The 23,710-nt window shown below is 55.7% G+C and overlaps 1 protein-coding gene and 1 long non-coding RNA gene across 2 annotated transcripts in view; one reads left to right on the forward strand and one right to left on the reverse strand.

The window, feature by feature from the left end:
* Window positions 1-7,854: 7,854 nt before the first annotated feature.
* Window positions 7,855-10,767, forward strand: LOC125079174 (uncharacterized). The gene is made up of 4 exons (XR_007121064.1): window positions 7,855-7,985; window positions 9,102-9,106; window positions 10,150-10,304; window positions 10,670-10,767. It is a non-coding gene; the product is annotated as an uncharacterized LOC125079174 (long non-coding RNA).
* A 3,457-nt stretch (window positions 10,768-14,224) lies between these two features.
* Window positions 14,225-23,710, reverse strand: part of NECTIN1 (nectin cell adhesion molecule 1) — a 62,133-nt gene continuing 52,647 nt past the window's right edge. The window contains exon 6 of the mRNA XM_047692634.1: window positions 14,225-18,488. Coding sequence (XP_047548590.1) covers window positions 17,941-18,488 — 548 coding nt within the window. The 3' untranslated portion in view covers window positions 14,225-17,940. The remainder of the gene's footprint in view (window positions 18,489-23,710) is intronic.

The following is a 23,710-nucleotide window of genomic DNA, read 5'->3' on the forward strand; positions in this document are numbered from 1 at the left end:
ACTGTGAGAATGCAGGTCCCCATCCACCCATGATAGGGAGCTTCTGACGGCCCAGGCCAGGGCACCACTGAGGCTGGGGCTGAGGGCAGTGCAGGACGGCGGGGGTTCGGGCTCAGCCCTTCATGCTCAGGAACCAGCAGTGCTGGCCCTGGAGCTCTGTGGCCTCAGCATCAAGATGAACCTCCCAGCTGGCCCCCTGAGGCCCCGTATGAACTCCTTGCCTGGCTCTTACATTGGAGGTTGTGGAAATCTCTTCCCTTTACCCAGGAGTGGCCGCTTGCTCTCTTCCCCAGTTCAGCCCCCCCTGAGCCTGGGTGGTGGGGGAACCCACCCAGAGGCCTGGAACGGATGCAGCCAGTCCGTGGCTGGCTGGGCATTGTGGCTTCTCCTTCCCTTGGGCTAGAGAGCTAGGAGGCCTGACTCTCTAGCCTAGGGCCAGAGGTGGGCCTGGACTAGTGCTGGGGCTGAAGCTGCGGGACTGGGCTGTGCTTCAGCCCTGTCTGCTCGGGGTCATCAGTGTTAGTGCAAATACCCTTTACTCTTGGCCACCGAATTTGCTTAGGTTCTGATCTCTGGTCACTTTGCGGTCACCTTGTTCAGACCTCCTGGATGGAGACCGGGGGCTCCAGATGGGCACCATCCCGAGTCCCGGCCGTGTGATCTTTTGTCTCGGGCAGATGGAGATTATGGAAGGGGCTTAGCACGGTGATTGGCACAGAGCGCATGTAAGAAATGGTCACTCTTTTTGTCATCACTAGTCAATCAGTGTAAATTGGTGGTGATGATGTTGGTCCCTGGAAGTTTGAAGACTTTCCCTAAGCTATACCTGGGGCCACATTGTCATGATGTCACTTACATAGTACATGCACTTTTTCCTACATCGTCTCATTTGAGGCTTCCCCCCTTTGCCTCTGCTGTCAGATGGGCAAGTGGAGACTCAGAGAAGGTCAGTAAAATGCTCAGGGTCACACAGCTCACTGGTGATGGAAACCAGGCAATCTGATCTTAGGTGAGGGGCTCTGACCAGCCCCCTTGAGGACCTTGCTTGGCGGGGGAGGGGGAGTGCGGTTCGTGACCCCTGCTGCCTCTGGTTGTAAGTTCATCTGGAGAGGAAGACAGGCCAGCTCAGTTTTGAGTCTTGAGCTTGCCATTTACTCAGCTGTATAATCTTGGGCAACTCACTCAAACCGTCTGAGTCTCAGTGTCCTTGTCTGTAAAATGGGACTAACAACAGGTGTACATGAGGTTCAGGCCTTTAGTACGGTACCTATGACTAGTCAGTGCTTAGTAAGTAAGTGTTGTTTCTAGTAGGGCAGGGACATGTCTGCTTCTTGGGCATCTCCAGGTGGCTGGGGCTAGGGCCCCTTCTCTAATCCCACCTGTTGGCCTCTCAGCCTTGCCCTCAGCTTTCCCTTGTCCCTTGCCGGTCATGATCCACAAACCCCAACTTGTCTAGGCCTGCGTGAGCAGCAAGGGGTCAGGGTCTGCCTGTGTGTGTGTGTGTGTGTGTGTGTGTGTGTGTGTGTTTACACATGCGGACAGTGTGAGAGGCTGTGACACTCTACTTTGCACAAGGTGTTCTGGTCATCTGGAATGCTCTCCCCAGTGTCACCAGGCCTCCCAGCCCCTCCCACTTTGCTCTTTACACCTTGAGTTGTCGTTAGGAGAAAAAAGGACGGCCCACAGAAGAGGCTAACTTTCCCAGAAGCTCACCCCTGCCTCGGGGTTTGTCTCAGAGCCCTCTCCAAGGTCAGGCCCAGCTGGAGAGAGTTACTGGGATTTCATGCACATTCCTGGGGGGAGAGGGACTCTCTGATGGGGATCCTGCCAGGCAGGGACCTGACCCCCAGTGTTCTCTGAGGGAGGGAATGAGCATCCAGCTGGGGGATAGGGCTGGGGGCATGGGGAAGCCATTTATCTGCCTCTCACCCCGCAGGGATGGTCTGGGGTGTAAGTGGTGGGGGTGTAAGCGGTCTAACTGCCCCTCCCCCACTCCAACATTCACACTGCCCCAGGTCTCAGGAACAGCCGGTCCCCTGAGCCCGCCACTGCCTGTTCAGGGGGGTCCATCACTCCCTCTCTTAGTGCTGCCCAAGAAGACCCTCACTCACCCCACAAAGCCCAGGGTTTCCCCTGCCTGGTTTGAGGATCTCCTGTAAGGGGCTATACCTCCAGCTCTTCCAGGCTCTTCTCCTGGTGCCCCTCTCAACAGGCTCTGGCTCAGTGGGGTTGGGGGGTGGTCCTCAAAGCACCCCCCTTCCAAGGTATGTGGCCCTGGCAGCCTGGTCTTCTTACCACATCAATCACTCCCCATATGGCCAAGTCATTCTTGCACTTTATTTTGCTGGGCAAGCTTCAAAAGGAACGTTACTAAGAAAATGAGAACAGGCAATATAAAAACACAGGAGTGGCCGAGTTCATGGAGAACCTATTTCTTCTCCTAATGTAATTTGTCATCCAGTCACAGACTCACTAGAAATTTCTGATGGTCAGCACTGCTGGCAGAAAGCTTGGGCTTCCCTGCAAGGAAGTGAGGTGCCTGTCATGGGAGGTATGCTAGCAGGGCCTTGATGGCTCCTGGGTGGGAGATGATTTTGAAAGGTCACCACATAATGATGATTCTCTATAATCACAGAAAGGCAGGGTTTACAAAGGGCTTTCACTTGTTTTCTCAGGTCTTTGGTATAATCCTAGGAAGCAGGCAGACTACGGATCGATGCCCTTTTTACAGGTAAGAAAACTGAGGCACAAAATCAAAGTGGCTTTTCCCGGGGCTCCTTGAGGTGCCAACTGCTCTCGCTGGGATTCACTTTCTGAGACTCTGGGAGCAAAGCTTTTAGGCACCTGTGGTTCTGTCCCCACCAAGCTGGAAGTAAGTTTGGGCCACATTTGCAAGGACTTAGGAGGTGGCCAGAGGCGATTCTGGAGTTAACAGGCCCTCAGCAGGGACCATGGAAGCATCACTCTCCCCACAAGGACACGTTAGCATGACAGACTGGGGGTCCAGAAGCTGAGGGGCTGCCTGTCTCCCTGGGAGTGGTGCTCGTTGATGGCCCAGCTGTCTGTCCATTCTGGGCAAGGGGCCCTCTCTCATCCCAGCACCCCACATCGTGGCTTCTCCTGGTAGAAAGTCTCCCAAAATCAAATATATATCATGAGTAATCACCGCACAGTCTGGAGTTATTGAAATGAGAAGGGATTTCGATATGAAAATGCTTATGTTAAACTGTAATGAAACCTAATGGCTCTTCTCTGGGCCTTGCCAAGGTGGCAGGTGCAAATCTTTTCCACTCAGGAGGGGCTCTGGTTCTCAGATGGGGTGTGTTGGGGCTGGTTGGCAATGAGCTCCAAAACCCGAGAGGGTACGGAAGACTCAAGAGTTCTGGAAGACTTTCAAAACCTGGACACATCTAGGAGAGGTGAGGAGTGGGGCAGTTTAGTTCTGGCAAGTTCTATGAGCAGCACTGTGGGGCGCCTCGGAGAGAGATGATTTGATTCATCTGTCTTTCCCTCAGGGGAAAACAATCTCAAGAAGAGAAATGGGGACACCTGAGCTCCAGGTCCTCTGTGGAAGAAGTGCTGGAGAGGGTCTGATGGGCACCGAGGCTGAGCATTTGGGTGGACGTGTGGGGCGGGGTGGGTGGGCGTGGAGATGGAGGGTCCTGTGCACAAGCTCCTTGATTACGCCCTCCTTGACCCTCTCTGCGGCTCTCGAAGTGGGGGTTATCGCCTGCATTACCCTCCACGCCCCACATCACCCAGCTAACAAGAGACAGACTTGGAGGCTGCACCCAGGCCCGTGAGCTCCCAAAGCGGGCCAGCCCACCAGTGTTCGCTGGCGTCTGGGCTCCGCTTCAAGACCCCGGAGCACGACCTCACACGGGACCGCATGTGTGCAGTGTGTTTTGCAAGTTACAAGCATTGCGAAACTGAGCTGCGGTGGCATTTTGGTTCTTTTTAATGTGATGTTCGGTACATTGCAAAGAGCACTTGGCTTGAAGTCAGAAGGCCTGGGTCCAAGTTATGAGTCTCCTCCTCACCACCTGGGTGACTTTGGGCAAGACATTTAACTTCCTGAGCCTCTGGTTAATCATCAGCTAAATGGGGCCAGAAAGACCCACCTCCAGCTTCCCTCCCCAGCCGCTCATGAGAATCCTGGGGCACCGAGCTTCCCTTCCCGCAGGCCCAGGGTGCCTGGCCTAGCCTGGTTGGTTCCTGGTGCAAAGAGTTACACGGAGGTCCTCCCGGGGCTGGGTTTTCAACAGGCTTTTCCAGATCACTTCCGTTTTACCAAGCCATCGTCGATACTATCTTTTCCAGGAAACCTTTCCCCTCTGTGAGCCCCGCCTGTCTCGGATGACTCCATCTGATACCAAACATGGTTCCCACGAGCTCCGTTGTGCACCGCCTGGGGCTCTTGCTGCTTTGTGGACATACTGAAACTTGTTTCAGGCCCAGGATCCCCCCAACCCAATAAGCGAGGCTGGCGGGGCCCCCTCTCCTGGCTCTCCTCCAGGCTTGCCGTCAGGACATGGCTCTGCTTTTCAGAGTCTCTATGGTTGCAGGCAGTGGGCAGGGGGTACAGTGGGCAGAGGGTATAGTGGTTAGAGACACAGCTTCCGAACACCCCCTCCCACCCCAGTGCGCTACCTCTGTGACTTGGGCAGCTCTCCTCATCTCTTCATTGCTCTGTCTTGGGCAGATGACCATAATACTGCGTCCCTCCCAAGACTGGGGTGAGGGTTTAATATTATCAGATGCTGCCCCTTCGTGGTATTTTAAGTCTTAGCTCCCAGTAAAAGATCTTGGGTCATTTTGTAACATTATAGAAACGTAAGGAAATTCTTACTGTTATTAGCCTTGTGGGACTCAGTTTCCCCATTTGAGGGTTGGGGCACATGATCTTTGAGGGTCCTCTGGTTTTAATGATTTATAATTCTAAAATAGGCCGGTGAATGTGTTGCTTGGAACCTGAGTGTGTGGTGGTTTAGGGCCAGAAGTGTAGGGCTTGGGGGGACACCCAGGGGCCCAGGCTTGGGGAAGGGGGACCCAATTGCTGGAAGGTGATGACTGGAACCGTGCAAGAGGAGGGGCAGACGTCGGGTGGTGAGCCTTCCCAACCGGGACGGTCCTGTGTGCCGTCTCTATCCAGAGCCTGTAGGAAGGCCAGTACCCCCAGCTGGGGGAGCCCCAGTTCCCATAGGGGCTGGGAGGCCTCCTGAAAGAGCTGTGTGTAAGGGACTGACACATTGCATGGATCAAAACCCCCAATTTTCCTTTCTCTGGAGGAAAATCCTGGAGACAGATAGCAGCCACAGTCTTTCTTGGGGGGCTGGCCTTCTCCTCACCCTGGGACTCCCTAAGTGGGCTGTCAGAAAAGACATTCTCACCCGTTCTTGTTGTGATCTCCCAGTGGGGCCCCCTTCTCTGCTCAGCTCGGGCAGGGGCTTGAGTCTTTGTTAGCCGGGCAGGTCCTTCATTCCTGTGTCGAGGAGCGCAGAGTGGGGGTTCTCTCCAGTGGGGAGAATGGCCTGACAGGTGTCCACCCGCCCTCCCACACAGCAAGCCAGACTCCTCCGGAAGCTGCCTTGACTACTATCACTCCGGACACCTGCTCTCAGGATCGACGGCGGTAGATGGAAGTGAGATGGTGACCCATTGCTGTCAGGGCTGCTGAGGAGCTCCAGGGCACCTGCTAGCCCAGCCCCACGTGGTATCCGGGAAGCTGCCCCAGGACAGGCTGCCAAGCTCCTATCTTCCAGGCTCTTTGTCCTGCGTGCCTATAGGCATGGACTCAGAGGTGAAGAGCCTTGCTTGAGAAGTAGCCATGATGGAAATAGAGCCCAACTCCCGGTCTGGCCACTTCCCAGTGCCTGCCTGCCTCCTGCCTCCTACCCGGCTCTGCCTCCCAGCCTGTCCTCTCCACCCCGTCACAGTCATCTCGGAAACCGCATCGAGGTGTGGCTCACAGGCCCTTCTTGTGAAACAGCGGGAAATCTGCTTGTTGAAGACTCAATCCGGACCACGGGGGATGGTTTCCCGGCCAGCCTACCCCAGCGCAGCCACTGGGGTGCTCCATGCCTCATGTACCACACAGGACATCTCTATGTTGCATCAGGATTGGAGTCACCTGATGGCTGGCCCTTCTTGCTACTCTGGGACTGCCCCCCCCCCACCGAGCACACACCATCCTCCCTCCTCCTCTGGCTTCTCCCCATCCCGTCCTGCCTCCCCAGGGCCTCCTTGGCCTCCAGAACAGGGACCTGTCTGAGGAGCATGGCCTGACGGACGCTAAGCCCTTCTGGGAGTGCACCACAGTGGGTTTTCACGAAGGGGATCCTTTTAAAACCCCGAATCTCAGCTAGTCATGTGAAAACGTGCTTGATATCCTTCGTTATTAGGGAAAGGCAAATGAAAATCACAAAGGGACGCCACCATGCCCTTACCAGAGTGGCTGCCCCAGAAAGAACAGGGGCGACGCCACACGCAGGTGAGGAAGTAGAGTTGCTCGAACACTCGTGGACCCCTGGTGGGGGCAGAAGTGGGCACAACCGCTTTGGAAGACGGTTGGGCTGGACCTGTGAATGATCGGCCCCCTCCAGGTATACACCGATCAGAGATGAGGGTCACGTGCCCCAGAGTTACCTATAAGAATGTCGTGGCAGCTTTATTCATAATTGGCCCCAACCGGGAACAGCACTCCTCTCTGGTGACAGAAGTACTACATGGCAGTGGGGTCGCACAACACAATGGTACACTACAAGCAGGTACACGCCTCGTGGATACATCTCACAGGCACCCTGGGGGGTGGAAGGAGCCAGACACCCCAGGAAGTGTGTCCTTTGTATGATTCTGTTCCCGTGAAGTTCCCAAATGGGGGTATTGTCTGGGAGGGAGCTTGAGTGAACATCTGGGTGGGGGGAGCGTGACGTGGGTGTGTACGTGTGCAGTTGTACCCTTAAGGTTTGTACACTCTCTTGTTTGTACAGTATTAATTAAAAAAACCACATAGGATGCCTGGGTGGCTCAGTCAGTTATGCATCTGCCTTTGGCTCAGGTCATGATCCCAGAGTCCTGGGATCGAGCCCCGCATCCCTGCCAGCAAGGACCCATACATACATACATACATAAATCTTTTTAAAAATTAAAAAAAAAAAGTAAAGTTAAAGGCAACAAAGTGGTAAAACCTTACATGGAATCCTGGTAGGTAAAACAGATGGAAGCCGAGACCCATCCTCTTGCTTCTCCTGGGGCATTTCGGCAGATGCCACTCTGGGGGACACACTGGGAGCCCTTCCCCTGGAGTAAACATGACCTCAGGGATCTCAATCAGGGCCATGCCTTGGAGGGACACATCCCAGTCCCACCATGCCTGTGTCCCTCCCAGGAGCTGGTGGGTCCTGGGGGAAGATGCAAACCATGGTGGTCACCATGTATCCACGAGGGCACAGAGCTGGGCTCCTTCCTGGGACTTGGCAAGTGTCCTAAAGCCTGATGTCATTTCCGTGACAGGTCCCGTTTCTCTGCTGCAGTTGGCGGCTTAGGGCAGATAGGCCGTGGGGAAAATAATAGTAGGAGATAACTCCCGCCTAGCTTGACTCAACTGAGCACTCACTCTGCTTCAGCTGTTGTGTTACGTCTTTACAAAGGGATGATTCTCCTTAATCCCTGCAGCGGCCCTCTCTGGTAGGTGCCACCATCATCTGCTTTATAAATAACTTTCTCTATATACAATGGTTTTTATTCATCTCAGCAGTCTCTTCTCAGAGCTTCAGTTATAAAGCCCAGGGAAGGCAAGCAACTTGCCTTAGGTACTCACAGCTGAGAAATGGTGCAACTAGTGATGGACTCAAGGTCAGCTGGACCCTCAAGCCCGCCTCTCTCCTTTCGCCACGGCTTCAACGGATGTCTGCTGTGAACAGAACTGGTGATAGAATCATCTGAAAGGACTGCGCCAGGCTGAAACGCTGACCCCGCTCATTAAGGTAAATGGATAGCAGAGAAACATGAAAATCACCACATTTAGGGGAGAAAATAGCCCAAGTACTGGGTGAGAGATACCTGTCTAGAAGTAGCACACATGAAAAGGATTCAAAGGTTTACTCATCCATCCACCCATCCATCCCCCCTCCACCTATCCACTCAACCATCCATCCAGCCATCCATCCATTCATTGGTCCTCATCCATCTATTCATCCACCCACCCAACCACCTATCCATCCATCTGCCACCCATCCATCTATCCTTCCATCCAGTCATCCGTCCTTTCATCTACCCATCCATTCATTCAACCATCCACCTACCCACCCACACATCTATCCATCGACGTGTCCACCCGTCCGTCCACCCACCCACCCAGAAATTTAACCACCAGGATTGAGCCCACGCCACCCAGTTTTCTGTGTCACTACCATTACGGAGGTCAGCTGGGTTGGCTGTATCCACCATGTAGAGGGAATGGGCCAGGTTCAGGGAAGACATGCAGATAATCCCCCCCACCCCCCACCTCCATCTCCCATCCCCTGCTGGTCAGATCTGTTCCAGGAATCATATTTTATCCCTGGTTCCTCAGAATGAGAGAGAGCTAGTGCTGTGTTGTTGTTTTTCCAAACTGTGGAGTATCAGGGACATTTTTTTTTAAAGATAATTTTTTTTTTAAAGATTTTATTTATTTATTTGACAGAGAGAAATCACAAGTAGGCAGAGAGGCAGAGAGAGAGGAGGAAGCAGGCTCCCTGCTGAGCAGAAAGCCCGATGTGGGGCTCGAACCCAGGACCTGGGATCATGACCTGAGCCGAAGGCAGCGGCTCAACCCACTGAGCCACCCAGGCGCCCCTTTTAAAGATAATTTTTAAGAGCGGTTTTAGGTTCACAGCAAAATTGAGGGGAAGATATAGATATTTCCCATATACCCTGTGACCCCATTAGGCACAGCCTTCCCTACCACCAAAGTCCCACCAGAGTGGTACATTTGTTACAATCCATTTTGTTATTTCTGTTGATACATTATGACCACCCAAAGTCCATAGGAAGAGGGGGTGGGGGGAAGGGTAAACTAGGGGTTGGGGATGAAGGAGGGCCCTTGTCCTGATGAGCATCAGGTGATGTAGGGAAGGGCTAAATCACTATATTGTACACCTGAAACTAATATCACACTGAAAGTAGCTGGAATTAAAATAACTTAAAAAAAGAGAAAAAATTCAAAGTCTACAGGGAACCGGGATTTTGATGTGACTTTGAAAGTTTGCTCTGTGCGGGGCATTATGATAATGCTTTTCTGTAATGACTGGTCAGCTGAGCCCAGCCTTGAACCCAGGTTTGCCTGACTCTCAAGTTCAGGCTCCTATCAGATGTGCTGCTAAGTAGCCTGGTGATTACAGCAGAGGGATAAGTGTATGAAGTGTATGAAGAGGTTTGGCCAGGACTAACCATCTCCAGACATTTGAAGGGCTGTCTTAGGAAGGTCAAGGAATCACCAAGGGTGAAACTTAGTGGAGGGAAATTCTATCTCAATAGAGGAGTTGCTCAATGATGGTGGGCCTAATTTGAGAGGTAGTGAGTTGCCTGTCATCAGAGGTAACTGGGATGCTTGAAGGAAAGCCCTACCTTGAGGGAGTTTGGGCCATTCCACCTGGTAGGTCTTCTGACTCTCACTTTGGGAAGTTCAGTTTGGTTCCACCATTTTGGGGTACCCAGTGTGTGCCTGCCCTGGGCCAGGTGTTGGGGATGAATTAGATGTGCTCCCAGTCTTTAAGAGGCTTACAGCCTAGTGGCGGAAGGCAGCTAGTGGGTTCTAGTCCTTGCTGACTCTTGTTGGCATGGAAGCTCTCTTGGGGCTGAGGGTGCTGGGAGCGTAGCACAAGGGGAAGGTGTTGGCCACTAAGGGGAGCATGGGTGTGAGTTCGGGCTGAGGGGACCCCAGCATGTTGTCTCTGAGTCAGGCATCCCCAAAGGCCTGCTCTCTGTGGAGCAGGATACCCTCCTCATAGAAGGCCTCTAGCGCTCCCTGGGGCTGGTTCTCAGAGGGCTCTCCGGGCACAGGCTGGCCGTCCTCCCCTCTGCCTCTCCCAGCGCATCCCCCATCATCTCAGAGAACTGCTACTGGCCTTCATTGGGGGGGGGGGGGGAAGTGCGTCCACTTCCTCCCAGGACACTAGGCAGCAAGAGTCTCCCTTCCAGGAGGGCCTGTTGGAGCCTCTGCCCCGTCTTCTACCTCAGAATCCTACTTTGCCTTCTGGCGTGGACTCAGACACAGGTGCCAAGGAACGGTCTACCTGCAGAGAGCTGCGTCCCGAGGACTACAGGTAGGTCCCCATCCTGGCTCCCTACTGTCCCCCACTGCTGTCACCAGCAGCCGGGGCCCAGGTGTCGCAGCTGAAGGTGATGATCATGATCAAGGTGACAGCCCAACGAACAGCACGTTTGGCCCCCTAACTCTTACGTGCTTCACCCACCAAATCACCCACCTTGCCACCGGTCCGTCCGGTTTCCTAGCTCAGGCCCTGCTTCTTCCTCAGTGACACCTGGCATGGCCGGTGCTTCTGCACTATTAGAGTCTGCTGGGTGGCCTGTTGACGATGCGCCCAGAGGCTCTGACTCCATTAATGGGGGCTGGGGCCTGGAAGAGTGATGTTTTTAAGTCCCCGGTGACTCAGGCATGTGTGTGCAGGGCTCACTTCTTTGGCTCAGTGGAGCCTGTGATGTGCGTTGATGGTACCCTGGAGCTGGTTCCCCAGAAGGGCTGTTCCTGAGCCTCCCTGGAGATCAAGGTGAGTTGGGGACGCGCGAGGATGAGTCCCTCTGCTGTGGTGCGCATGCGTGCTGGGGAGGGAGGGTGTGGTTGCCAGAGGGGAGGGAGGGGAGAGGGCTGTGCCTCAGCCTCTCCGCTGGGATCTGGTGGTGTGGAAGTAGAGTGGGGATTGGCCCACTTGATGGGTAAATCAGGCTGTAAATCAGGGCAGAAAATTGGGTTTGGGGACCACAGAAGCCAGTACCAAGGTAGAGCCCCAGGACTGCGTCAGGGCCGAGGTGCTTCTAGGAGCAGGGTCTCCCCGCCAGCTTTCACGGAAGCCTTTCCTCCTGCACCCTCCCCCCACCCCAACCTACCTCCCATTCTCCAAACACACGCAGATACCACCTGGGATAATTGAGATTTGTAATAAGAAGCATGTGTTTGGTCTTTGTCATGGTTCCTGGCACAGAGCTCCTAAAACCCTCGGAATTTCCTAAGTGATAAGCGTGATAAAGGTATCTTGATACTCATAAGAGATCCTTTCAACCACACCTGGGTTTAAGTTAATGAAGTTTGGAAAACACCCAAGAATGGGGGCTGGCTGCCAGGGGAACCAACCGTGTGATTAGAAGGTTGGAACTTTCCGCCCCACCTCTGACCTCTAGGGAGGAGCGAGGGGGCTGGAGATTGAGTTCAGTTATCAGTGGCCAATAATTTAGTCAATCATGCCTGTGTCCTGAAGCCTCCATAAAAGCCCAAAGGGACAGGGTTTGGAGAAGCTTCTGGCTTGGTGACCCCACGCTGATGCGGGAAGAGAAGCTCCCTGCCCCTTCCCATGCGCCTTGACTTAAATGCAGCTCTTCTAGGAATTACAGCTTTTTCTAATAAACAGGTGATCTACTGAGTTAACTGGTTTCCTAAGTTCTGTGAGCCACTCTAGCAAATTAATTCAACCCAAGGAACCTTTGATTTCTAGCCCGTGGGTCAGAAGCACAGGTGACAAGTTGGATGTGACCCTGGTGTTTGAGGCGGGTGAGCAGTCTTGGGGGACTAAGCCCCTAGCCTCTGGGATCTGATGCTCCCTCCAGGTCGACAGTTTCTGGATTGAATTTATTGCTCGGTGGCGTGGAAGAAAATGCACATTGGCAGTGGCGTCAGAATCCTACCATCTTTTCTGCTTGACACCAAATGTGGCTCCCACAAACTCCGTTTATAACCCATGGGGGTTCACACTGCTCTGTGAGCAAACTGAAACTGGTGTCAGGTCTAGCATTCTCCAGAGTTAGGCTGGTGCCACCCCCTTCCCTGGCTTTCTTCCCCCTCCTGCTGCTTGAGATCTGGCTCTGGGCCCCTGAGCTGGTTCAGCGCATGCGTTCTGATGGTCTGGTCCCCAAGCCTTAGCTTCCTCTCCTGGGTTCAGTTCTCATTGGGCCGAATAAGCATGTTGGGCTAGAATGATCTTTTAGAACTAATACAAGATGCTAAATTCTCAAGTTAGCCTGGGATCCTCTTAAACACTTCTGGCCTGGAGAAGTCCTACACATCCTTTAGGCCCAGGGGGAATATCACAAGCCTTTTAGACCTTCCCAAGTAAAATGAAGACATTCTTGTTCTGTGCTACCCATAGGGCTTTATGCACAGTTCTGCTTCCACTTGTGGCCAGCAGGCACTGGCTGTTTTGGAATTTGGGACCCCTGGACGCTTGGAATTTTTTGAAAGAAGGACTTTGGGTGGGACCATTATAGGAACTCAGGAGTGGCCTGGCCCAGAGTGGCCAAATAAATGAATGCATGCATGAGTAAAACAATGAATTCTTCCGTTCATCAAGTTTATTCTCTTCAACATCCTACAATCAGAGTGGTCGAGGTAAGGAAGAAGGGAGAGAGACCTCCATGGTACCCAGAAAGGAGCTCTAGCTGCCCAGCTATCTTAGTCCCAGGCCCACAGCTGAAGGCAATGGTGGGCACATCCCAGGGGGACCTTAGCCACACAGGTGGGTCCTGTCCCCAGGTCACCAAGCATTTTGTCTTCTGGATGTGGGGAGAGGGCTGAGGGTTGAGGTTTGGGCAGAAGGAGCCTAACGAGCAAAGTTCTTCCTGAGCCTAGCTCAACTAGCAACTAGAGAGTGAGGTGTGCCCTGTACTCCTGGGACCCTGGGGGAAGGGGCCGGATCTGGCTTCCTTGGCCTGGAGAGCCTGTGCCTGGGACTAATTGGCTGGCCCTCCTTCCGCTGCCGGGGAAAGTCTTGGCTAATTTGCCGGAACGCTCTAGTTAAATGCCAATTAGGACGTTCTGTCCACTGCTCTTTTCCAATATATTAATAATGTAATTAAGCATTTATTGCCTGCACAAATTAAAAATTAACTTAAATGGACAGCCTAGAAAACTGAGGAAGTGACCACTTAAACAACCAATTTGCATCTCATTCGAGAACCAGCATCTAAACAGTCTAGGGTGCTGGTCTGGCCTTCCAGTGAGGGGCCCAGCCAGCTGCCAACAGCTGCTGCCTCCTTCTCCACGCCTGATTCCCCGATTCTGCCTGCCCCCACCTCCCCCGCTTCACTGGATCCTAGGTGTGGAGGACGGGCTTCAGCCCAGATGAGCTGGAGGGCTTTCTAAGTGGCCACCTTGGCCTCCAGCATCCCCCCCGGCCCCCCACCTTCCTCAGGGGCAAATGGTGTGGATTTCAGTGAAAGGAGATGCTACTGGTGATGATGGGGCGGGGGGAGGTGAAGCCCCTGCCACTCCCACCCAAGACCGATTTGTCCTGCATTCCAGCCGAGGAGATGGGAAGCAGATGGTGCTGGAGTGGGGAGGGGAGGTGACCAAGGAAGGAGGAGCCCTTCCCTGCAACCAGTCCCCTGGAGAGATGAGGAGCTGGGTCTCTGGCAGAGAGAGCTGGCAGGGGACAGGTCCTGGTGGTCTCCTCGAAACAGAGGATGAAAGGATAAAGCTCCCCATCTCTCCCCTGTCCCCAGTCTGTCTGACGTGACAGGTGTGACAGTGCTGGTTTTCTCCTCCAAACAACAGCAGGAGGGGACTTGGCAGGAAGGAGCAGGACAGCAGGGAGTGGGCGTGGGCGAGAGGGGGAAGTGTGCTGCTGTGGGGCAGGGAGGCAGGGACTAGGGCCAGCGGGGGCGCGGTGGGGGGAGGGCTGCTTCAGCCAGTCCCCAGCCTCTCAGGCTGCATGTCCTGAAGGCCTCCCCACCTGGGCCTGCCACTGCTGCCCACAGTCTTCCCGAAGGTGGGGGAGGCTTCGTGGCAGCTCGAGCGCTGGGATGAGGTCTCAGGCAGGCCCCTCACACCAGGGGTGGGCTCCTGGAGGGGTCTTCGTCGCTGTCCCAGAACACGGGCCCCTGGCGCGGGGTGGGGGCTCCTTTCCCTTCACTCCCCTGCCAGCCTGTCTCCAGCTTGACCCTGTCCCCACGCTCACGGCTGGGGACCAGGGCACAGCCTCCGTGGGGAGGTGAGGAGTGACACAGACAAGCAAGGTTGTTTTAAACACTTTATTTATAAAAAAGTACATTTCTTTTCCTCAGTACATTTTTTCAACCCATCTTTTTTTTTTTATACAAGTAAAAGGGGGTGATGCAAACACCCCCTGGGTCAGAACCAGGAGAACCTGCTGAGCCGTCTCCGGGACCAAAGACGACACGGTGACGAAGAAACCGAAGGCAAGGTAGCGGGTTGCACTCAGAGGTGAGGAGTGGCAGCTTCTCCTGGATTTTGTTTCCATTTTATACAAAAAGAGGAAACCATCGTTTTCTGGCCTAGAATCCTGTTCCTCACAGCAGGGGTCAGAAGAGCAGCAGCACCGGTGGGACAGGGGCTCCTCTGGCCTTCCGGTGGGACAGCAGCAGCGAGAGGCGCCAGGACCCCAGGGCTTGCCCCCCTGGGGCGCCCGTGGCCAGAGCAGGGCTCTCTGTGGGTGCGGGGGCCTGGGAGGGTCCTGCCCGGTCCTTCGTAGGAGCGGGCTCCTGGTGGCAGCTGGGCTTCAGAGGTCTGTCTGGGCCCCTGGAGGCCTGTGAGCAGCCCCCACCCCACCCCTCGGGTGAGCTGCCCACATCCACCGAACACAATTCCCGATTCCTCTGCTCGGAGGATGGCAGAAAAAAATTATTGCACCAGTGGCTTGGGCACGTAGGAGGAGGTTGGCAGAGGGGGCACAGGTCCAGGGAAACGAGGCTCCCATGAGTCTCTCTAATGGCCTGAGCACTGGGAATTCACCTCTCTCCTGTGGGGCTTTCAGCAGGACCAGCCCAGTCCTCTGCCACGGCCGCGTGTGCGCACCTGTGCATGCCCAGGGCACCTGTGCTTGGGTCTGTTGGGGGGTGGGGGTGCCCCGCGCATGTGTGGACGGGGCTGGAGGTGGCTGCACTCGCCTGCTCACGATCACCGATCCCGTGCTGCTGCTTTTCAGCTCCTTCTGATGAAAGGGGACTCAGATGCTTTTACACATCAGAACAATATCAAAATCTTAAAGAAATGGGTGGGGGTCAGAGGGTTGGGGGGCCAAGAACAGGGAGGGTAACAAGAGGCAGGGTGACAACTGGGGGACGCCTTGGCACAAGGAATACCAAGTTTATTTCATTTCCAGCAAAGGCAGAAGCTCAGCTCATGCTGGGGCATGAAGGAGAAGTGGAGTGTCCTTGTCTCTGTTGGGCCAGGCCTCCCCGCCGCCAGCGGGCTGTGTCAGGGAGCCCAGCAGCAGGTCCCACCTTCCTGCAGACTCGGGGTACAGAAAACCCCACCTCCCCAGGCCCGAGTGCCAACCCCTGCTGCCTCATGCCTACCTTCAGCCCCCGAGCAGCAGCTGCCTTGCCGGGAGTGCCGCTGGGCTCCCGGACAGGCAGCAGCCTCCCACATGGTCCATGCATGTGGCATGAGTCCCACAGTTTGTGCTTTGCTTGGGGGGAGGGTATGGAGGTGTCTTAAAGGGGACTCAGTGCTTTGGCTGGGCCCAGAGGCCCTCCTAAGTACATCATATAAGGAGGAACAGGGATTGGCAGTGCAAGATAAGGGAGACACAGGAAGAAGAGTTCTTTGTTTCATGGTTTCCAGAAGACAGAGAATGCCTCTATCAAGTAGGCCCCCAGGCACAAGGAGACCAAACAGAGGGGCCAGAGTGCCGTGAGGTGGGATGTAACATGGAGAAAGCCCTCTGCCCTGGGTGGGGAGGGGGACACTAATACTGCCAGGAGAAGCAGCCCAGCTCCTCCACACCCCTCTGCCCTGTGGCTAGAAAGACCTCAGAACGTTCTCCTCCAGCTCCACCCCATCCAGTACCCCCAGTGCCAAGAGGGGAGAGCTGTCCCAGGGCTGGCATGGCTTCAGACTTCTGCTACGTGGCTACTGGGCAGCCAGGGCTGGGTGAGGGCAGTGGGGGCCAGGTGAGGGTGGCCCAGCTGGTGGGCCCAGGGTTGCCAGGGCAGAGACAGGGGTGGGCAGGGATTCAATAGCAGCACCAGGGAAGGGAGGAAGGGGTGCTGGGGCTCCCTTGGGAAGCCTATGGCAGGGTAGGTCGGTGCCCGTGGGGCACAGAGTGGTCTGCTGCCTGCCCCCCCAACACTTGCCATCCCACAGAGCCCTGGACAGCCTGGGTTGAGTTAACTGGAACCCTAATGGGCGGGCATGAGCCTGCCTCTCCCATCCCAGGGTCTTTCCTATCCAGAGTGCTGGGGGGACCAGGGTGGGCAGATGGAGGAACTGAGGCACTTTGAGCTGGGGGAATGGAGAGGGCTGGGAGGGACCTTTCCCCGACTGTACAGACAGGAAGCCCTCGTCGTGGGTGACTGATGGGGACCCAGAGCCCCATTCAAGGAGGGAACCTGTAACTCAAAGGGAAAGCTTCCCTAAGGATCCCCTACCCCTTCCCCATCCCAGAATGGAGACCAGGTATAGCTGAGCTGGGAGGGGAGAGAGGAAGGTGGTGAGGGGTGAACAGGAGCTCTTGAATCTGGATTCCTCGTGACCCCACTCCCCTTGCATTTCCGGCAAGCCCAGAACGTCTGCATTGGCCTTGGCAGGTGGGCTGCCGGCTGTACTCTGTGTGTTCGCAGAGCTTCTACCGTCGACTCCCTTCCTCACTGACTGGTGGTACTCGGTCACCTCTGACACCTGCACATGCTAGGGACCCCAGCCCTGACTCTCCAGGGGAATCAACAGTTACCAGCACTTGACAGGTAAGGGAGAAATGGGAGAAACTCCCCTGCTGAAAGAAGCATTTTGGGGCCAGCCTGAGCTCCTAGGGTAGAGGCTCCAGGGAGCTCTGGTCTCAGCTGTCCCCATCCTCTGCTGGGAGGGGAAAAGGTGGAGCAGAGAGGGGTGGGCCCCAGCGCTGTCCAGCCTGCAAGGGCATATGGCCCCGGGGGGAACGAGGGGCGGACATGAGTGGCGAGTGTGCATGTAGGTGTCAGTGTTATGCGTTGGTAGAGGCATATGGGAAGCATGGGCCAGATAGGGGAGCCCCACTGCATGGGGAGCAGATAGGGGTCAAGAGGAGAGACGCACCAGGGCTGGGCCAACTTCATTCTCTGTCAGCCAATGAGGAAAAAAAATGTAAAACCAACCTCGCCAGGAAAATACACTGCCCAAGGCCCTGGGTGGAAACCTCAACTTGATTCACATAAAGAACAAGACAACCCTGGGTGCTTTGGAGAAGCCTCTCCCTGCCTCTCTGGTGCAATTGCCATCTAGACCAGGGTCTAAGCTCCCGGCTGCTGGTGGCAGGGAGGACTGGGTTCCCTCTCCCTGGGAAAAGAGGAGCAGCAGCTGGGGGTAGGGCAGGGCTTTCCCCCTCAGGGCCCCCCTCAGCCCTCCACCCCCAGTGGGAAGGACGCAAACAGTTTCCAGTGTTGGGGGGTGGGGGAGGGCTGGCTCCCCAAACCCTGGAGGGGTGCCCAGGTACACAAGACGAGAATAGGGCTCCCCGCACAGAGGGCAGGCGGAGGGTCAGGGGAGAAAAGGTACAGCAACACCAAAGCCACAGTGAACACAACAGCATGGGGAGGGCCGGGGACGGGGAGGAAATCAAAACCAAGCCAGGTCACGTGTGCCCTGGGCTCCCCGCTCCCCAGGAGTGTGGAGCTGGCTTTGGGCAGCTGGGTGAGTCTCTGTCGAGCTCCCGGAGGAGCGGGCACGGGGGTGGGCAGGGGGCGTGCGGGTGGGGGCTGGGGAGAAAGGCGCAGACAGAGGCTTGGAGGGGGCGCCTACACATACCACTCTTTCTTGGAAATGAAAGACCCGTCGTTCTGAGAAACCATGTTCTCGGCCAAGTCCAGCTGCTCGGGGTCATACTGGTAGCCCAGAGTCCGGTCCCCATAGCCATCCTGACGGGCCTCCGCCTCATCCACGGTGAAGTAGGGCCGCTTGGCGTCCTCGTCGTATTTGGGGTGGGGACCACCCACCTTGCGCTCGCCCCCTCCGCCGCCCTCCTCCTCCTCCTCTTCCTCGTAGCTGCTCCCACCCAGAGGGCCGGGCTTCTTCTCATCGTCCGAGTCATCCGGGTACTGCAGGTTCTGGGCCATGGGCGGGTGGTGCTGGGGGATGCCTGCCTTGCTGTAGCCGTTGCCGTACACGTGCTTTTTGGTGCTGTAGTCACCCTTGAAGGTGTGCCGGCGCCGGCGCAGGGCCACCACAATCCCGCCGACCACGATCACCACCAGCAGGATGCTCCCTGCCACGCCCCCAATGATGGCTGTGGGCACTGGCCCGGCGCGCCGCCCGTGTTCGGGGGGAGACGGGGTGTAGGGGAACTCTGGGTGAGGAAAAGACATGGAGGGGGACAGTGTCAGTGTCTGTTCCTGGGGGGAGTCGGCAGGGGTGGCAGGGAGGCAGGGGATGGAAAGGCCAGGAAGCGGGCGGGCCCAAGGCCCAAGGGCAGCAGGGTTTGGCAGGCTTCTTGGCGCCCTGCCCCCTCCAGGAGCCCCCGCCCCCTCCAGGAGCCCCCACCCTGCCTCGGGGAGCTCCTAACCCCTCCAGGAGCCCAAGGTACAGCGGTGTTGCAGGTGGAGCGAGAGGAGAGGCAGAGAGTGCTAAAGCCCCAGAGCCTCCGTGTTGGCTTTCTCCTTGGCTGTGGTGCCAGCTAGACCACCCCCATCAGTGGTGCGATGGACCCAGTGTCCCCCTAGCCGCCAGTCACCGTCACAGCACTGCATGACGTAAGTGTGCTATTACTTTCTATTCAGTTCAGGAGGGGATAAGGCTTAGAGAGGTTGAATGATCTGCCCGAGGCCACCAGCCAATGATGCAACACCAGTTCGTTCTTTTGCATGGAGAGCCTGTGCTGGACACCTGCAGGTCACTGGGTGCCCACGTCTGATTTCACTGTGCTCCCTAGGGCACACGGAAGAAGACGGGGTCCCAGGCTGGCCCCAGGGACGCCAGCGGTCTGGCCCTGCAGAGCAAGGTGGGTGCTGAGGGCACTGCCAGCTTGGGCCAGGGGCAGAAGACGCTCAGCGTGGCTGTGCAGGAGTCCGGCGTGAGCGCACGTGCACACATGGCGGTGACGACGCGTACACACAAGGGAGTGTGCCGGGGCACACCCTGGCCATCATGGCAGAATGCGCGTGCAGAAACGTGCACCCCAATGACAGGGTGGAAAGGAGGAGGCAGGAGAGGTGGAGGGAAGAGAAAGGAAGTGGGAGGTGGGAGGGAAGGCTGATTGGGGGAGCGCCTGTGCTGTCCCTTCCCTCTCCGTACAGGGCCTTCCTTGCCAGAGGCTGAAGGGGGCCAGAGGGGAGACGGAGGGAGGCGGTTCCCAGCACCACCACAGGGTGGCACCGGAGACCACGGCTGACCCGGGTCAGGAGCGCTGTGGGCAGGTTCCGGGGGAGCCTGGGAGGGCTGCCAGGCTGTTCTAAGCCCTCCTCACTCAGGCCCAGGCAAAGGTGTATGGTTTGGGCATCTGTTCTGGTCTCTGGGAATCGGTTCCTGCCAGCTCACTCCTTCAATGGGCATCACCCGCTCTAAGGGAACCTGCTCTTCCTATGAGCCCGTTTCGTCCTTCCAGAGGCAAAGCTAGCCCCTGTGTGGGAGTGGGTGGGGTGCTGCCTGCAGCAGGAAGAAGCAGGCCCGAGACTCCAGAAGAGGAAAGGACTTCTGGGAGTCCAGCCTGGAAGGCCTAATGAAAACAGAGGCCAAAAGAAGGGGAGGCCATTTATCTGCAGTCACGTGGCTGAGCAGGGACCACCCAGATGCTCCTGTTCTGGCCTCTCCACCAGGAAGGAGTTGGCAGAGAGAGGCACAGCCACTTGTCACCACTGTGTCCTTCATGCAGGTCACCAAGTGGCTGCCCAATAAATATTTACTGAGTATTTGTCCTCACTGCCTACTTCCAGAACCGTTTCCCTGGAACTTCAAGCTTCTCCAGCTTCAATAGGTCCCATCTGTTTACTGCCTTTAAAAGGGCTGCATACTTGCTCCCCCACAAAGTAGGAGTTGCCTCCACAAGGCGTGCCCGAAAGGCAGCTATCAGGAACCTAGCCTCTGTGCTTTCATCCTGCCTGCTAACTCTTCAGTTCTCACCTCTAACCTACCTCATCACTTCACCCATCCACCCACCCATCTACTGACCTATCTATCCACTGGTCCATCCACCAATCCAACCATCCATCCACCCACTCAACCATCCATCCATCTATCCACCCACTCATCTATCCATCAATCCATCGATCCATCCACTCACTCAAACATACATCCATCCATCAACCCGTCCACCCCACTCATCTATCCATCCACCCACCCACCCACCCACCCATCTACTGATCTACCTATTCACTAATCCAACCATCCATCCACCCACCCATCTACTGATCTACCTACCCACTGACCCATCCACTAATCCAACCATCCACCCACCCACTCAACCATCCATCCATCCATCCACCCACCCACTCATCCATCCATCCATCCACCCACCCACCCACCCACCAAGCCACCCAGTCATCCCTCTACCTATCTACCCCTCTATCCAGCCATCTACCTATCCAGCCATCTATTTCTCTACCAATCCATCCATCTACCCAATCAACAAACCTCTATGGAGCATCTGTTTTGCTGGTCACAGAATACAAGAAATAGCCTCCCTGGGGAACCAAATGACACCCTTAGAGACAAAGCAGCACGCAGACAGTCAAGGGCACTGGCAGGGGCCTCAGGAGTACAGGGGAGGGAGAACACTGTGGTCTGGAGTTAGCAAAGGCTTCTTGGAAAAGACTTATGCCAAGCCTTGAGGATGGCAAGGACTTGGAGAGGCCAAGAGAATAAGAAAGGCATTCACATGGAGGGACCTACATTTCCTTTCAGATTTTTCCATCTAATCCTGTTGACTCTTCCTATTCAATATTTTATCACTTCATGCCAGGTTTTACTATAGGAGATTCCTGAATCTCCCACCTCCATTTGGTCTCTGTGTCCTTTGAGTTGCTCTGTCCACAGTCACCAGGTTAATTTCCAGTGTGTAGACACTATCACTCCCTTCCTCAAAGAGTAGCAATGATGTCTCCACTGCCTGTGGACTATGCCAGTCTGGGCTCCAGAGCTCCCATCATACCACTTGATCTTGGCTATGGCTAACTCCCCAGCCTTGCCATCCAAGTTGATTCTTTACTGCAAGCCTCTGCTCGTGCTGTTGGCCCTTCCAGGAATGCCCTTCCTCAGTCCCTTGTGCCCATTTCCATTTCTTCAGTTTTTGAACATTTTTTTTTTTGCAGGAATGAGGAAAGACGAGAGGGGTTGGGGAAGTGGCAGCCCCATGATAATTTGGGACTGTTTCTATTCATGTATGTTATAGCTGTGTGCAGTCTAAGTTCCACTATATTTATTTTTACGCTTTCTGCGACGGTAGAGATCCAACGAAAAAATAAAGCTCTCTGATGTTTTACTTGACGAGACTGAATTTTTTGGGCCCCGCTAATCAGGGTGTGGTAGAGTTTGCTGTATTAACCTATTTCGTGAGAACAGCTTGTGTCCCAAATTAGTCTGTAAATTCGAATTCAGAGTAAATCTAGAACCTGACTACTTTCCACCATCGCTCCGTCCCTAATCCAAGCCACCATCACCTATCACTTGCATTAATTTTTTAAATATTTATTTGAGAGAGGAAGAGAGCGAGAGCTTGAGAGAAGGAGTGGGAGGAGAGGGAGAAGCAGATTCCCTGTGGAGCAGGGAGCCCGACACAGAACTTGATCCTAGGACCCTGGGGTCATGACCTGAGCCGAAGGCACACACTTCACGGACTGAGCCACCCAGGCGCCCCGTCACGTGCATTATTGCAACAGCTGTCCAACTGGCTTCCCTGATTCTTCCTTTCCCCTCTGGAGACCCTTTTGAACAGAGCAGCCACAGAGATCCTATCAAATCTGAAGAGTTTAAAATGGCCGACACGACCTGGGCCTCTCCACTCCCACCTCTGATTTCATCTCTTGCTTTCCTCCTGGCTCACTCTGCTCAAGGCTTACCCAGGGCCTTGGCACCGGCTGCCCTGTACCCCGGCAGACTCTTCTCTAGATGTCCCATGGTCACCCCCTCACCTCCTTCAAGGCCTGGCTCACACTTCTCATTGGGATCCCCTTCTTGCCGAGGCCTGCTCTGACTGCCCTGTTGCCAACCGCAGCTCACGAACCCTTCCCCAGCCCTTATGACCCCTTCATCCTCCTCCTCTTTTCTCCATGTCACTTTCAACAGGACCATGTGATTTTTCGAATGTGGTTCCTCTGTTGTTTGCGGTCTGTCCTGCACTAACTCCAGAGGGACAGGGACTTGGCTTCATTGAGGTACTCCCAAGAACCTCGCCTGCCTGGCAGGTGGCCAGAGATCAAGAGTATTTGTTGAATGGATCATTAAGGCAAGGCTTGTCTTAGAGGTGAGCCTCTGGGTGTCTTTCCCCTCTAGATCCTTCTGTTTCACTTTTTCCCCCCTCCCCCTAAGCCCTAAGGAGGTTTACTCTTCCCTGAGGATCTTTGGGAACAGGGGGAACCCTGGTTATTGTGGCTGCTTTGCATCCAGGCCAATCTAGGTTAGAAGAAGGGCTTAGGTGACCTCCCGGCGCTGCAGACGGACTTCGGAAGCCAGGTGAGGGTGCAGAGGGAAGCGCTCTGGCCTCAGGAGATGGGGCCGGGAGGCTGGAAGAACTACAGTTCCCAGGGTGCATAGCTGTGGCCGCAGGGAGGGTGGGAAGCCCTGACCTGCCGAAGTAGCCACAGCAGCTGTGCAGCGCGTCATCGGGCAGGGTCTTGTCATGCTGGGGCCGGACCCAGCCCTCCCAGGGGCCCGGATGCAGCCACCTGTGCACTGATTACCTCCCGCACGTTGCCATCCACCAGCCGGGCCTCCCGTGTGCACACTCAGCATACAGACAGGCGCCTGCCGGCTTGCCAAGGCACGTTTGCACACTCAGAGGCACACCCCCACACTCACGCCCTGGCACGTGCCGTTGCAGGCTCACACACACCCTCTGTTCCAGATGGACCCCGAAGCCCCACCAACACTTGGTCATGAGAATTCCCAGTCTGAGAGGAAGACCTGTTTCCTTCACCCTGCAGTGGTCACCCCCAGTGGATGAGCCTGGAACGTCACTGCAAGTGGGAACTGGGGCAGACACCCTCCCTGCTCCGCCCCTGGAGCAGCCTGGAGACTCTCCTCCAGACAGCGCCAGTCCAGGGCTAGACGCTGCCCCATCAGCCTCTTTATAGTCTGGCCAAGGCCATACCCTGAGCACCTCTCCCCACACTCCGTGTTACCCCCAGAGGGAGAAGGGAGGGGAGCTCGCTGGTTTGTTTTGGGACTACAGGGCTAGCCCCAGGAAACTGCTCCTCAGCACTCAGATCCTGGAAATGGCGCTGTGGACATGTACACACAAATTCTGGTGCGTCTGTCCCCACTGGCCCCGTGGCCGCAGCGCAGGCCTGCTGCTTCCCATTAGGGACACGCTCACTGTATAGCCCCTAACCAGTCCCCTGGTGCCATCCACGCAGACTC

The sequence above is a fragment of the Lutra lutra genome, chromosome 10, assembly GCF_902655055.1.
Source record: "Lutra lutra chromosome 10, mLutLut1.2, whole genome shotgun sequence".
NCBI classification, from domain to species: Eukaryota; Metazoa; Chordata; class Mammalia; order Carnivora; family Mustelidae; genus Lutra; species Lutra lutra.